Genomic DNA, 16494 nt, shown 5'->3' with positions numbered 1-16494 from the left:
CTCTAGCCTCATGAAAGAAAGAAAAGAGAAAGAGGTTGCAAGTATGCTGATCCCACCCAGCCCTACCTCCACTTAGAACATGTTTCTTCAGTTTTTATCATCATTAGTACTTCAGAGCAAGGTGTGGAGATGAGAATGGAAGATTTTCTGGTATGACTCTTCCCTAATTTAATGAAGCACAAAATCTTGACCCTCCTAAGGAGAATTTTCTTCAGAAGGAAATAATAAATTATGCAACGAATGTAGTCCTCATTAAACCAGTTTATTCCTTTAAGGCCTGAGAGGAATTTCCCATATTCCTTCTCTGATTATGAAATTTAAAGAAAGGCAGACTCCACTGGAGATTATCAGAAATAGGATTTGTTTGTTTTTAGAAGATTCTCTTTCTAATTTCTTGTAAACAGGAATTTTAAACTGTATTCATTCATTCAACCCTGCCTTAAGTGGCAGAACCCCACCAAAAGAGGCTTTCAGACTCATTCCCTAATTTTATGCCGTAGCCTTCCACAAAATGAAATTTAGTGAATGAACCAGAAATAGCTTTTTTATTCTTTTGCACAGCTCTCCAAAGAGTAGTAGTATTCCATATGGGGAAGACTTGAGCTCATTCTCTGAAATAGTACTATTGTCAATCACTTTTATACTACCTATAGATTCTACCAGTAGTCTGCCCTATTAAAAGATCTTTTACCCATTCTGTCTTGCATGAATTTCATTTCTAAATGTTTCCTCTACTAATAACTTAAACCTTTGGACTCTTGCACCAAGATCAACTTGAAATTTTCCCTGACACCAGGTGGAACTGAAGGCTATTTCTCCTAGCAGGTTGTCTACCTACCTCCCCTTCCACAAACCCTCAATGTGTTTTCCAGAGTTGAGAGTCTCTCTGGTTTGTCTCCCTCTCTGATTTCTTCCCATTCAGTTTTTCCTCCCTTTCCATTTGGTCCTCTGCCCAATTTCTTATATTCCACATATAAGTAAAACCACATGATAATTGTCATTCTCTGATTGACTTATTTCACTTAGCACAATACCCTCCAGTTCTATCCATGTCGAAGTAAATGGTAGGTATTCATCCTTTCTGTTGGCTGAGTAATATTCCATTGTATATATAAGCCACATCTTCTTTATCCATTCATCCATTGAAGGACATCTTGGCTCCTTCCACACTTTGTCTATTGTGGACATTGGTGCTATGAACATTAGGATGCAGGTGCCCCTTCATTTCACTACATCTGTATCTATGGGATAAATACCCAGGGTACAATTGGTGGGTCATAAACTCTATTTTTAAATTCTGGAGGAACGTCCATACTGTTCTCTAGTGTGGCTGTACTGGATTGCATTCCCCCTTTTGCCACATCCTCACCAACATTTGCTGTTCTCTGTGTTATTAATTTTAGCCATTCTAACTGATGTAAGGTGATATCTCATTGTGGATTTGATTTGTATTTCCCTGATGACAAGTGATGTGGAGCATTTTTTCATGTGTCTGTTGGCCATTTGTATGTCTTTGGAGAAATGTCTGTTCATATCTTCTGCCTATTCCTTGACTGGATTATTTGTTTTTTGGGTGTTGAGTTTGAGAAGTTCTTTATAGATTTTGGATACAAACCCTTTATCTGCAATGTCATTTGCAAATATCTTCTCCCATTCATGGGTTGCCTTTTAGCTTTGTTCACTGTTTCCTTGTTGTGCAGAAGTTTTTATCTTGATGAGGTCCAAATAGTTCCGTTTTGCTTTTGCTTCATTTGTCTTTGGAGGCGAGTCTTGAAAGAAGTTGCTGCAGCCAAGTTAGAAGACATTGCTGCCTGTGTCTTCCTCTAGGATTTTGATAGATTCCTGTCTCACATTGAGGTCTTTCATTCATTTAGAGTTTATCTCTGTTTATGGTGTAAGAAAATAGTCCAGCTTCATTCTTCTATATATAGCTGTCTAATTTCCCCCAGCACCATTTATTGAAGAGACTGTCTTTTTTCCATCAGATAGTCTTTCCTGCTTTGTCAAGGATTAGTTGATCATAGAGTTGAGGGTCCATTTCTGGGCTCTCTGTTCTGTTCCATTGATTATGTGTCTGTTTTTGTGCCAATACAAGGCTATCTTGATGATCACAACTTTGTAATAAGCTTGAAGTCAGGGATTGTGATGCCCCCAGTTTTGGTTTTCTTTTCAACATTCCCTTGGCAGTTCAGGGTCTTTTTCTGTTTCCCTACAAATTTTAGGATTGTTTGTTCCAGCTCTGTGAAAAATGTCAATGGTATTTTGATAGGGATGGCATTGAAAGTGTAGGTTGCTCTAGGAAGCATAGACATTTTCACAATGTTTATTATTCCAATTCATGAACATGGAATGTTTTTCCATCTTTTTGTGTCTTCCTCAATTTCTTTCATAAATGTTCTGTAGTTTTTAGAGTATAGATCCTTTACCTCTTTGGTTAGGTTTATTCCTAGGTATCTTATAGACTTTGGTGCTATTATAAATGGAGTTGATTCCTTAATTTCCCTTTCTGCAGTTAAATTGTTAGTGCATAGAAATGCAGCTGATTTCTGTGCATTGATTTTGTATCCTGCCACCTTGCTGAGTTGCTGTTTGTGTTCTACCAAATTTTTAGTGGTGTCTTTTGGGTTTTCCACATGGAATATCATGTCATCTGTGAAGAATGAGTTTTACTTCCTCTTTGCCAATTTGAATGCCTTTTATTTCTTTTTGTTGTCTGGTTGCTGAAGCTAGGATTTCCGATACTATGTTGTGATACAGTGGTGAGAGTGGGCATCCCTGTCATGTTCCTGACCTTAAGAGAAAAGCTCTCAGTTTTTTCCCATTGAGAATGATATTCACTGTGGGCTTTTCATAGACACTTTTTATGATATTGAGGTATGTTCCCTCTATCTCTAGACTTTGAAGAGTTTTAATCAAGAAAGGATGGTGTATTTTGTCAAATGATTTTTCTGCATCAATTGAGAAGATCATGTGGTTCTTGTCTTTTCTTTTATTAATGTGCTCCAGCATGTCGATTGATTTGCAAATGTTGCACCACCTTTGCATCCCAGGAATAAATGCCACTTGGTCATGGTGAATAATCTTTTTACTATTTTTCTTAACTTAAAAAAAAATAATCCTTATAATGTAGTGTCAGATCCTATTGGCTCTTATCTTGGTGAGAATTTTGACATCCATTTTCACCAGGGTTATTGGTCTGTAATTCTCCTTTTGGATGGGATTTTTTTCTGGTTTGGGATCAAGGTAATGCTGGCCTCATAAAAAGAGTTTGGAAGTTTTCTATTTTTTTTAATAGAAAATCCATTTCTATTTTTTGAAACAGCTTCAGTAGAATAGGTATTATTTATTCTTTAAATGGTAGAATTTCCCTGGGAAGCAATCTGGCACTGGACTCTTGTTTTTTGGGAGGTTTTTGATTACTGATTCAATTTCCTTGCTGGTTATTGGTCTGTTCAGATTCTCTATTTCTTCCAGTTTCAGTTGGCAGTTTATAAATTTCTAGAAGTGCATCCATTTCTTCCAGATTACCTAATTTTTTGGCATATAGTTGCTCATAATATATTCTTAAAATTGTTGGCATTTCTTTGATGTTGGTCATGATCCCTCCCCTTTCATTTATGATTTTATTAATTTGAGTCCTTTCTCTTTTCTTTTGGATAAATTTGACTACAGGTTTATTGATCTTATTAATTCTTTGAAAGAACCACCTTCTAGTTTTGTTTATCTATTCTGTTCTTCTGGTTTCTATTTCATTGATTTCTGCTCTAAACTTTATCATTTCTTTTCTCCTGTTTGGTTTAGGTCTTATTTGTTGTTCTTTCTCCAGCTCCTTTAGGTGTAAAGTTAGCTTGTGTATTGGGGATTTTTCTAATTTTTTGAGAGGCTTGTATAACAATGTATTTCCCTCTTAGGACCGCCTTTGCTGTATCCAAAAGGTTTTGAACAGATGTATTTTCATTCTCATTAGTTTCCATGAATTTTTAAAATTCTTCTTTAATTTCCTGGTTGGCCCATTCATTCTTTAGTATGATGCTCTTTAGCCTTTATGTATTTGAGTTCTTTCCAAATTTCCTCTTGTGATTCAGCTCCAGTTTCAAAGAATTGTGGTCTGAAAATATTCAGATAATAATCCCATTCTTTTGGTATCAGTTAAAACCTGATTTGTAACCCAGTATGTGATCTATTCTGGAGAAAGTTCCATGTGCACCCAAAGAGTGAATATTCTGTTGTTTTAGGATGGAATGTTTGTATATATCTGTGAAATCCACCTGGGTCAGTGCGTCATTCAAAGTGCTTGTTTCTTTCTTGATCTGCTTAGAAGATCTGTCAGTTCCTCTGAGTGTGATGATGAAGTCCCCTACTATTAATGTATTATTATCAATGTGTTTCTTTACTTTGGATATTAATTGGTTTATATAGTTGGCTGCTCCCAAGTTGAGGGCACAAATATTTACAATTGTTAGATCTTCTTCCAGGGGATGGCTGAGTGTCACCCTACTGTCCTTTCCTGGGCAACTGCCCTGAGAGATGTTGCCTGGTCATGGGTGCACCCATTTTCACCCCCCACCCCCCATGAGATGGCAGATGGTCTGCACATTCCATTCCTTTTCAGGGTCCTCAGGCAGAAAGCAGTCACCCAATAGGTCTGGCTTGTGGTATATGGCGACCAAAGCTGAGACCCCCCTCCTGGGCTCACTGACCATAACCAGTCTCCTAGTTCCACTGCTTGAGCACTCTGTTGGCTCAGGCTCCCCTGTTAGTTCTGTCACTCCTGGAATCCTGAGACCACATGAACCTACCTAAAATTCTGCCCTTTTCATCTCCTGAGCCCCCTTCAGGCAGGGATGTCTCTCACTAGAGCAGATTTCTAAGGGTTCTGATTTTGCCCTTTGGGGCTTTATCACTTTCTGGTAGCCAACTTATGGAGGCTCCCTCCCCCCTCCATTTATCTTGCAATATCTACCCTCAGATTCATGTATCTGCACCTCCTACCTTGCAAAAAGCAAACACTTTTCTACTCATAGAGTTCCAAATATATTTTCATGTATCTCAGGTTGAATTCATGGGTGTTCAGAATGGTTTGATAATTATCCCACCAAGATGAAATGAGGTCCCCTACACTTCTACCATCTTGCATCCTCCTAAAAAAAATAAAATCTTTAAAAAAAATAAAATTTGTCTGCAAGAGATACTGAGCTTAGAAAACAATTCCATTCCCATAGTTGAAAAAAAAAATCTGATTACCATTCTATCCTTGTTGTTTGTTGTGGTAATGTTTCCTATCTTCTTTCTAATAGTTAAGTTCTCCCATCAGTCTTCTCCTTTCTAGGATCCCATTATTCCCACTGATATCAAGGAAAACAAATTCCATTGCAACATACATTACCATCATCTTCACCTTATAGAAGACAATCAACACAGAGCTCTTCAATAATATTTATTTTTACCTTTTACTGAAGTATAGCTTGCATAAAGTGCAGAGACCATAAATGCACAGCTTGAAATTTTTTCACAAAGTGGGCATAGTAGTGAAACACCCCTCTTCCCAGCCAGCATTTCCCATGGGTCTAGACCAATCAGAAGCCAGGAAGCAAAGAAGTCCCTTGACTTAGTTTACACAGATAATCTTCCCAGGACAGAAAATGTAATGGAGAAGGGTAGAGTACTGGTTTGAAGGGACAAACAGAAGAAATGTGACACAGAGACTATTGGATTTGGCAATGAGAAATTCAGTGTAGACTTCTATGTTCAGAAGGATGAAGGAATGAAAACTGTGAATTGCCCTCACACTTAAAACACAATATACATTGAATTAAAAATTGTTGGGGTTTTTATTGGCAAGCATTTCTATCTTTTTGTTTCAGTTGTAGAATTTAGTGATGAGTCACTTTCATACAAAAACCAGTGCCCTCCTTAATACCCATCACCCATTTAGCCCATACTCCCGGCCCACCCCCCCTCCAACAGCCCTCAGTGTGTTCTATATAGTTAAGAGTCTGTGTTATGGTTTGCATCTCTCTTTTCCCCCCATGTTCATCTGTTTCATTTCTTAAATTCTTTCTTAAATTCCACACAAGTAAAATCACATGGTGTTTATCTTTCTCTGACTTATTCACTTAGCATAATACTCTGTAGCTCCATCCAAGTTGTTGCAAATGCTAAGATTTCATTCTTTTTTGATTGCTGTTGCTAGGACTTCTAATACTATGTTGAACAAGAGTGGTGAGAGTGGGCATCCTTGTCCTGTTCCTGATCTCAACGGGAAGGCTGTGAGCTTTTCCCCTTTGAGGATGATATTTGCTGTGGGTTTTTCATAGATAGATTTTATGAAGTTCAAGAATGTTCCCTCTATCCCTATACTTTGAAGTGTTTTAATCAGGAACGGATGCTGGATTTTGTCAAATGCTTTTTCTGCATCAATTGAGAGGACCATGTGGTTCTTATCTCTTCTTTTATTGATTTGTTCTATCACATTGATTTATTTGCGAATGTTGAACCATCCTTGTAACCAGGGATGAATCCCACCTGGTCATGGTGGATAATCTTTTTAATGTGCTATTGGATCCTATTTGCTAGGATCTTGTTGAGAATCTTAGCATCCATATTCATCAGTGGTATTGGTCTGAAATTCTCCTTTTTGGTGGGGTCTTTGCCTGGTTTGGGGATCAGGGTAATGCTGGCTTCATAAAAAGAGTCTGGAAGTTTTCCTTCTGCTTCAATTTTTTGAACCAGCTTCAGGAGAATAGGTATTATTTCTTCTTTGAAAGTTTGGTAGAATTCCCCAGGGAATCCGTCAGGTCCCAGGCTCTTGTGTTTTGGGAGGTTTTTGATCACTGCTTCAATCTCGTTACTAGATATCAGTCTATTCAGGTTGTCAATTTATTCCTGGTTCAATTTTGGGAGTTTATGGTTTTCCAAGAATGCATCCATTTCATCTAGGTTGCTTAATTTATTGGCATATAACTGTTGATAATAATTTCTGATGATTGTTTCTATTTCCTTGGTGTTAGTTTTGATCTCTCCCTTTTCATTCATAATTTTATTAATTTGAGCCTTCTCTCTTTTCTTTTGGATTAGTGTGGCCAGTGGTTCATCGATCTTATTGATTCTTTCAAATACCTCACTCATCTAGCAAGAAATTTCAGAATGCAGAAGCCAACAATAAAGTGGGATTCAGAATCCCATGCTTTTCTGTTTTGTAACCTGGATGGGGAACACAGAAGAGTAGAAAGACTTAGAGCCAAGAGATGGGGATTTTAATAGCAGACCCACACATAAAGAGGGAAGAAAACAGATCCTAGGGAAACACCATTAGCAAGTCTCCTCTTGAACTCTGTAACTGACAAATCCAAGCCACAAGCTATCAAGGTGAACAAGTTTGATGACTTAGTAACTAATGTTTTCTCAATGATAATGTATTAGATTGGTAATTCTCTGGTTTACAAAATGAATGGTTTAGTCATCTTGGTAAAGTTTGTTGTAATGGGAAGTTCCTTATTTTCTTATAATTAAAAAGCTAATGGATCATTTTTTAAATCATAGGTCTTGATTTTCCTCACTATGCCACAACCCTCATAGATAGTATCTTAGTGATGCTTCCTAGTTACAACTTTGCAATGTGTATCAGCAAATTCTTTGATGACTATGAGATGAAAAATCTGTGTGCCAGGCAAATTCGAAGTATACTTGTGAAGTGCAATAAAACGTGTGAGTATCTCAGGCTCCGTGGGTCCTTAAAAGTAATCTATTCCTTTCCAGGTGTTCACAATTAACATTATTGTGGAAGATAAACCTGTCCTTCCTCCAATGGAGATAGTCAGGCTTGCTGTTTTGAGTGCTTTTCTGTACCAAAATTATTTTCATAGACTGTGGGGATAAAGAGAAGCCTCAAAATAAAATCTAAGATAAATTTCATGAAGTCACCACCAGATTTAGAATGAGTTACTCCTAGTAACTCACATACTATGTGAAAATAGCTTTACATACATTATTTTAAGCTCTCAGAACACCCTACAAGTTAGCCATTATTATCTCAGTTTTATAAATGAGGAAACTGAACTTGTTACTAAACTAAACATTAAATGAGTTCTCTGGGCCATTTACCTGTGTCACACAGGTAAAGGAAGGTAAATTCATGGCCATATCAAAATCAGGAAAAAATACATTCTACTAAATTATCTAATTTCATGTTTTAAATTGATTTTTTTAAATTGATTTTTAAAATTGAGAAATAGCAAGCATATTTACTCTGAATGTGCATGTATGTATGTGTGTGTGTGTGTGTGATTCATTCTGAAACAAAATAACTTATATGTTGCCACAGAAAGAAAAATGTAATCATATTTGCCTAAATAAGAAATATCAAATGGATTATATTTTCGGGGTGCCTGTGTGGCTCAGTCAGTTAAGTATCTGCTTTTGGCTCAGGTCATGATCCCAGGGTCATGGGATTGAGCCCCACATTGGACTCCCTGCTCAGCGAGGAGTCTGCTTCTCCCTCTTCCCCATGGTCATGCTTTTTCTATCTCTCTCTCAAATAAAAAAAAAAAATCTTAAAAAAAACCCAAATGGATTATATTTTCTTACAATCTCTGAATAAGAAAAACTGTATCACATTTTAGTTTATGTCATATTTTGACCATAAATTCCTCTCTCTGATTTTTAAGAATAACTCTGTTCAGTTATTATTTATATACCAGTCGCCAGTTTTAATTAATTTATTTTACTTATTATTTTTAAAAATCTTATAAAGCTCTACAAACATTACCACAAACCAATGTTAGAATATTTCCATATCTGAAAAACATCTCTCAGGCCTGTTTACAGTTAATTTTCATTACCACATACAGTCCAGACATCCTCTGCCTCTATAGGTTTAATATTTCTGGATATTTCATATAAATAGATTCAGTTGCATGTATAAGTAAAAGTGCATATATCCCTTTGAATCAGTATTTTTGTATCCTTGGTTAAACACCTAGTAGTGCAATTGCATTCTATGTAAACTAAATTTAAATTTAAAGAAAAACTTGGGAGGAAAAATCATTCACCACAATCAAATGGGATTTATTCCTTGTTTGCAAGGGTGGTTCAATATTTGTAAATCCATCAACATGATACACCATGTTAATAAAAGAAAGGATAAGAATGTTATGATCATTTCCCTAGATGCAGAAAAAGCATCTGACAAAATACAACATCAATTCTTGATAGAAACCCTTAACAAAGTAGGATTACAGGGAACATAGCTCAACATAATAAAGGCCATATATGGAAAACCCACACCTAATATCATCCTCAATAGGGAAAAACTGAGAACTTTTCCTCTATGGTCAGGAAGAAGACAAGGATTCCACTCTTTTTTTTCTTCCAAGATTTTACTTCAAGTTAGTTAACATATATAGTGTTGGTTTCAGGAGTAGAATTTAGTGATTCATCGCTTACATATAACACCCAGCGCTCATCACAAAACATGCCTTCCTTAAAGACCATCATTTAGTTCATGCTTCCACCCACCTTTCCTCCAGGAACTCTGTTTTCTAATTAAGTCTCTTACTGACTGCCTTCCTCTCTGTTTTTCTTATTTTATTTTTCTTTCCCTTCCCTTATGTTCATGTTTTGTTTCTTACATTCCACATATGAGTGAAACCATGTGGTGTTTGTCTTTGTCTGACTGGCTTATTTCATTTAGCCTGATACACTCTAGTTCCATGCATGTTATTGCAAATGACAAGCTTTCATTCTTTATGATAGCTGAGTAATATTCCATTCTATAGATAGACCACATCTTCGTGTGTGTGTGTGTGTGTGTGTGTGTTTAAGAGACTCACTATAGATTTATCTATTGTGTTATGTTAGTCACCATACAATACATCATTAATTTTTGATGTAGCGTTCCAAGATTTATTAACACCCAGTGCTCCATGCAATACGTGATAAATGGGATTGAGATATACCACATCTTCTGTATCCATTCATCAGTTGGATATTTAAGCTCTTTCCATAGTTTGACTATTGTTGATAGTGCTGCTATAAACATTTGATTGCATGTACCCCTTTGCACCCGTTTTTTGTAAAGGATGTCCACTCTTAGTCAACATAGTACTGGAAGTCCCAGCCACAGCAATCAGACAACAAATAGACATAAAATGCATCCAAACTGGCAAGGAAGAAGTAAAACTTTCACTATTTGCAGATGACATAATATTGTATATAGAAACTCCAAAAGACTACTGAAAAACTACATGAATTCAGAAAAGTTGTGGGATACAAAATCAGTGCACAGAAATCTTTTGCATATATAGACCAATAACGAAGCAACGGAAAGAGAAATTAAGGAATCAATTCCATTTATAATTGCACAAGAAACAATAAGATGCCTAGAAATAAACGTAATCAAAAAGGTGAAAGGCTTGTACTCTGAAATCTATAAAACACCGATGAAAGAAATTGAAGATGACAGAAAGAAATGGAAAGACATTCCATACTCAAGGACTAGAAGAACAAATACTGTTTAAATGTCCATACTACCTAAAGCAATCTCCACATTTAACACAACTCCTATCAAAATAACACCAGCACTTTTCACAAAACTAGAACAAATAATCCTAAAATTTGTATGGAGCCACAAAAGTTCCCAAATAGCCAAAACAACCTTGACATTGTTTTCTTAATTTTATTTTCTGCTACTCACTGCTCGTATATGGAAATCCAAATGATTTTTTGTATGTACTTAAAATACTATGACTTTTTGGTCTTATATCCTGTGCAATGAATTGATTCGTTTATTAGTTTTAATAGTTTCTTATTGATTCCTTAAGAATTTTCCCATATGGAGGGTTATGTTTTTTGTGAATACCCTTACTTCTTCCTTCCAAAATTAAGGTTTCTTTTATTTTTTTCTTTCTTTTTTTATTATTTATGTTAGTTAGCATGCAGTACATCATTAGTTTTTGATGTAGTGTTCCATGATTCATTATTTGCATATAGTGCTCATTACAACCTGTGTCCTCCTTAATACCCATCACCATTCTACCCTATCCCCCTCCCCTCTGAAACCCTCAGATTGTTTCCCGGAGTCCATAGCCTCTCATGGTTCATCTCCCCCCTCTGATTTCCACCCCTTCAGTTTTCTTTTCCTTCCCATAATATCCTCTGTGCTATTCCTCATGTTCTGCATATGAGTGAAACCATATAATTGTCTTTCTCTGCTTGACTTATTTCACTTACCTTAATCCCCTCCAGTTCCACCCATATCTATGTAAATGGTGGGTATTCATCCTTTCTGATGGCTGAGCAGTGTTCCATTGTATATATGTACCCATCTTCTTTATCCATTCATCTGCTGAAGGGCATCTTGGCTCCTTCCACAGTTTGGCTATTGTGGACATGGCTGCTATGAACATTGGGATGCATGTGCCCCTTCTTTTCACTACATCTGTATCTATGGGATAAATACCCAGTAGTGCAATTGCTGGGTCATAGGATAGCTCTATTTTTAAATTTCTGAGGAACTTCCATACTGTTTTCCAAAGTGGCTGTACCAAGCTGCACTCCCACCAACAGTGTAAGGGGGTTCCCCTTTCTCCACATCCTCTCCAACATTTGCTGTTTCCTGTTTTGTTAATTTTTGCCATTCTAACTGGTGCAAAGTGGTATCTTATTGTGGTTTTGATTTGAATTTCCCTGGTGGCTAATGATGGTGAACATTTTTTCATGCGTCTGTTAGTCATTTGTATGTTTTCTTTGGAGAAGTATCTGTTCATGTTGTCTGCCCATTTTTTGGCTGGATTATTTGGTTTTCAGGTGTTGAGTTTGAGAAGTTCTTCATAGATATTGGATACCAGCCCATTTGCAAATATCTTCTCCCATTCTGTGGCTTGCCTCTTAATTTTGTTGACTGTTTCCTTTGATGTGCAGAAGCTCTTTATCTTGATGTGGTCCCAAAAGATCATTTTTGCTTTGTTTTCCTTGCCTTTGGAGACAGGTCTTGAGAGAAGTTGCTTGCCTGATGTTGAAGACATGTTCTCCTCTAGGATTTTGTTGGATTCCTGTCTCACACTGAGGTCTTTCACCCAGTTTGAGTTTATCTTTGTGTATGGTGTAAGAGAATGGTCCAACTTCATTCTTCTGTATATAACTGTCTAATTTTCCCAGCACCATTTACTGAAGAGACTGTCTTTTTCCATTGGATATTTTTTCCTGATTTGTTGAAAATTAGTTGACCATAGAGTTGAGGGCCCATTTCTGGAGACTCTATTCTGTTCCACTGAACTATGTGTCTGTTTTTGTGCTAATACCATGCTGTCTTGGTGATCACAGCTTTGTAATATAGCATGAAATCAGGCAACATGATGTCCCCAGGTTTGTTTCTCTTTTTCAACATTTCCTTGGACATTCAGGGTCTTTTCTATATTTTATTTTACTGACTAGAACTTCCAGTACAGTGTTGAATAGAGGTGATGGAAATAAACATCCTTGCTGTGTTCCCAGTCTTAAGAGGAAAGCAATCCAGTCATTCATCATTAAGTATGATTTTTAGCTGTAGGTTTTCATAGATTCTCTTTATAAGTTTGAGAAGATCCATTCTATTCCTAGTTTATTAAGAGTTTTTGCCTTGAGTGAAAGCAAGTGCTTTTTCTGTGTCTTTGAGATCATTTTAATATAATGTCTTAAGTTAATTGATTTTTCTGATGTTAAACCATATTGTTTAAGAGGACTCTGATGTTAATTTTATTTTATTTCCTTTTGCAGATAGCCTCTGAAAACTTCTATCTTCAGAAAATCATTATCTTTGATGTTGTGAAATTGTATCATGAACTATCCAGACATCGATTTTCCCCCTTAATTTTGTTTAGCATTTGATGGCAATTTCAACCCAAAGGCTCTAGTCCTCATTAAGTGCTAGGAGACAATCTATAATTTCATTTATCACTTTTCCTCCATCCCTTCTGTTTTCTCTTTCTTGAACTCTTACTATTTGCTGTACCTTATATTCTAATACTGAGGAAGACAGGTCTCTGGTTTCACAAGGCTTTTATTGTAAGGGTTGGGACAGGTGGGAAAAAATTAAAAGGTTAGTAAATAAAAACAGTGGTTGATGTATAAATAAAACAACAAGAGGGATCAATGAGGTAATTGGATAGAGTAACACAGGCACCTGGGTGGCTCAGTCAGTTAAGCGTCTGCCTTCAGCTCAGGTCATAATCCCCAGGATCCTGGGATTGAGCCCTGTGTCAAGCTCCCTGCTCAGTGGGGAGCCTGCCTCTCCCTCTACCTCTTTCCTTCCCCCTGCTTTCCCCCTTCCTCATGCTCTCTCCCAAAAATATAAAATCTTTCTTAAAAAGTAATTTAGGCTACTCCAGATAGAATTTATAGAGGACATCTCTGCAGAGTGGTATTAGATCTGATGACTAAAAGAATGAGTTTGAATTAGCCAGTGAAGAGCTGGAGGAATAACATTCCAGACTGATGGAAGAGCAAGAACAAATGCCTCAAATTAGGGAAGGACCATGTGTGTTTAAAGAACAGAATGGAGGCTTGTATGGCTGGTATAAGGTAGAAATAAAGCTGTACAACAACTTTATTAAATACCCTAAATACTGTTTTCACAAGACCACAATAGAAATGTTTCATTTAAAGCTTCTCTGGGATTTTGTCTCTTAGAGCCCATTTTTTTTTCTTCTGTGGTTTATGCATGACTACCCACTGAGACATCTTTCCCTCTTACAAAAAGTCAGCAAAATTTCAAGTTATCTGTTTCCCATTATTTCCCCCACTTCTATTCTCCATGTTTTTATAGATTTATGCATCTTTGTATATCTTTAATGATATTTGAAAGATTTTAGGAAGGAAAGAAGCAAATATGTGTGCTCAACTGACCATTTGAATGTGGGAAATCTGAAGTTTTTCAGGTAACATAGGAATTATTTGATTTTTTATATAGCTAAGCTTATGAAGCTGTCTAAATTTGTCATATTTTTCCTGGGAGAGTTTTACCAACTTCTTCAGTTATTGGTCTATTCTTTCTATTGTTCAATTTACATGAGTATGGCAATTTATACTTTTCTTTTAAAAAATTATTTATTCTGAACTCATGAATAATGGCCAATTAATCTCTGACAAAGCAGGAAAGAATATCCAATGGGACAAAGACTTTTCAACAAATGGTGTTGGGAAAACTGGACAGCAACATGCAAAAGAATGAAACCTGGCCACTTTCTTATACCAGATACAAAGATAAACTAAAAATGGATTAAAGACCAAAATGTGAGACTTGAAATCATAAAAATCTGATGAGAGAATACAGGCAGTAATCTCTTTGACACTAGCCATAGCAGCCTCCTTCTAGATATGTCTCCTAAGGCAAGGGAAACAAAAGCAAAAATAAACTATTAGGACTTCATTATAGTAAAAAGCTTCTGCACAGGGGTGCTTGGGTGGCTACATCAGTTAAGCATCCAACTTTTGATCTCAGCTCAGATCCTGATCTCAGGGTCATAAGTTCAAGCACTTGATTTAAGTCTACTTTAAAAAAAAAAAAGAAAGGAAAAGAAAAAGAAAACTTCTGTACAGTGAAGGAAACAATCAATAAAACTAAAAGGCAAACTATGGAGTAGGAAAAGATATTTGCAAATGACAAACCAGATAAAGGGTTAGTATTTTAAATACACAAAGAACTTACAAAACTCAACACCTGAAAAAAGAATGATCCAATTAAAAATGCACAGAAAACCTGAATAGACATTTTTCCAAAGAGGACATCCAGAGGGACAACAGATATGAAAAGATACTCTATCACTAATTATCAGGGAAATGCAAATCAAAACCACAGTGAGCTATCACCTCACACCTGTTAGAATGGCTAAAATCAACCACACAAGAATCAACAAGTGTTGGGGAGGATGTGGAAATAGGGGAACCCACTTACACTGTTGGTGGGAATCCAAACTGTTAAAGCCACTCTGAAGAATAGTATAGAAGTTCCTCAAAAAATTAAATAGACCTACCCTATGATCCAGCAATGGCATTACTAGTTATTTACCCAAAGAATACAAAAATACTGATTTGATGGGATACATGCACCCCAATATTTATAGCAGCATTATCTACAATAGCCAAACTGTGTAAAGAGCCCAAATGTCCATTGACTGATGAATGGATAAAGAAGATATGGTGTGTATATATATATGGCTGAGTTATATATATGAAACCTTGCCATTTGCAGTGACACGGATGGAGCTAAAGAGTAGTATGCTAAGCAAAATAAGTCAGCCAGAGAAAGGCAAATGCCACATGATTTCATACATATGTGGAATTTAAGAAACAAAACAAAAGAGCATGGGGGTAGGGGAAAGAGAGGCAGAGACAAACCAAGAAGCAGAATATTAACTATAAAGAACAAAGTGATGGTTACCAGAGGGAAGGTGATGGAGGAATGGGTAATGTAGGTGAGGGAGATTAAGGAGTGCAGTTGTGATAAGCACCAGATGTTGTATGGAAGTGTTGAATCACTATATTGTTGACCTGAAACTAATATTATACTGTATGATAACTAACTGGAATTTTTAAAAATCTATATTTTCTTTTTTAAAAGTTGCTATAAAATATGAGTTTTGAAAAAAAATTATCCTGATTTCCAGTCACTGACATAAAATTGAATATAGTTATTTTATTCTCTTCTGTAAGTCCTATCTACTTTCCTCTTCCTAATATAGTATACTTGGGGGGAGGGGTTCCCATATATTTTATTACACTTGATCACCAAAGGCTTATATAAATATACATCATTTTCAGAAATCAGCCTTTATTTTTATTCTCCCTTTTTAACTCTTTTTAATTTCTATTTTGTTAATTGCAACATTTTAAATTTTCTTGTCCTCTTTCAAATTTCTAAACGAATATTTACCTCTCTTCTTTTTAGAATAATCTTAACAAAGGTATATGTCTAATTAGGTTCTTTATATGTAATTTAATATTATAGTTTAAATTTAAGTTTTAAAAAATTTCTATTTTGGGGTGCCTGAGTGGCTCAGTGGGTTAAAGCCTCTGCCTTCGGCTCAGGTCATGATCCCAGGGTCCTGGGATCGAGCCCCACATCGGGCTCTCTGCTTAGCAGGGAACCTGCTTCCTCCTCTCTCTCCTGCCTGCCTCTCTGACTACTTGTGATCTCTGTCTATCAAATTTAAAAAAAATTTCTATTTTGTTCATTTCAGATATTCTTTGTATAATTTGCTTCTGCCTTTGCTTTACTTAGTGTTACTGCATATGGTCACAGTATTTGGCAATTATACTATAAAACTATATCAAAAAATGAAAAAAACAACCCAGAAAATGGGAGAAAATGTTTGCAAACCATATATCACATAACAGGTTAATATTCAAAATAGATAAGGAATGCGGTCAACTTAATAACAAAAATGATCCAGTTTAAAAATGGGCAGAGAACCATAGGGGAAGGGAGGGAAAACTGAATGGGAAAAAATCAGAGAGGGA

General features: G+C 36.2%; 1 protein-coding gene across 1 annotated transcript in view; it reads left to right on the top strand.

Annotated features, from left to right (window-relative positions):
• Window positions 1-16494, top strand: part of LOC116876277 (ATP-binding cassette sub-family A member 3-like) — a gene marked incomplete at its 5' end in the record, with an annotated part of 61928 nt that overhangs the window by 14285 nt on the left and 31149 nt on the right. The window contains one exon of the mRNA XM_032872325.1: window positions 7543-7707. Within this exon, the coding sequence (XP_032728216.1) occupies window positions 7543-7707 (165 nt within the window). The remainder of the gene's footprint in view (window positions 1-7542; window positions 7708-16494) is intronic.

The sequence above is a fragment of the Lontra canadensis genome, unplaced genomic scaffold, assembly GCF_010015895.1.
Source record: "Lontra canadensis isolate GAN:19392208 unplaced genomic scaffold, GSC_riverotter_1.0 scaffold45, whole genome shotgun sequence".
Taxonomy (NCBI): domain Eukaryota; kingdom Metazoa; phylum Chordata; class Mammalia; order Carnivora; family Mustelidae; genus Lontra; species Lontra canadensis.
Note: the sequence above shows the minus strand (reverse complement) of the source record. Positions and strands in the feature narration are given on the sequence as shown.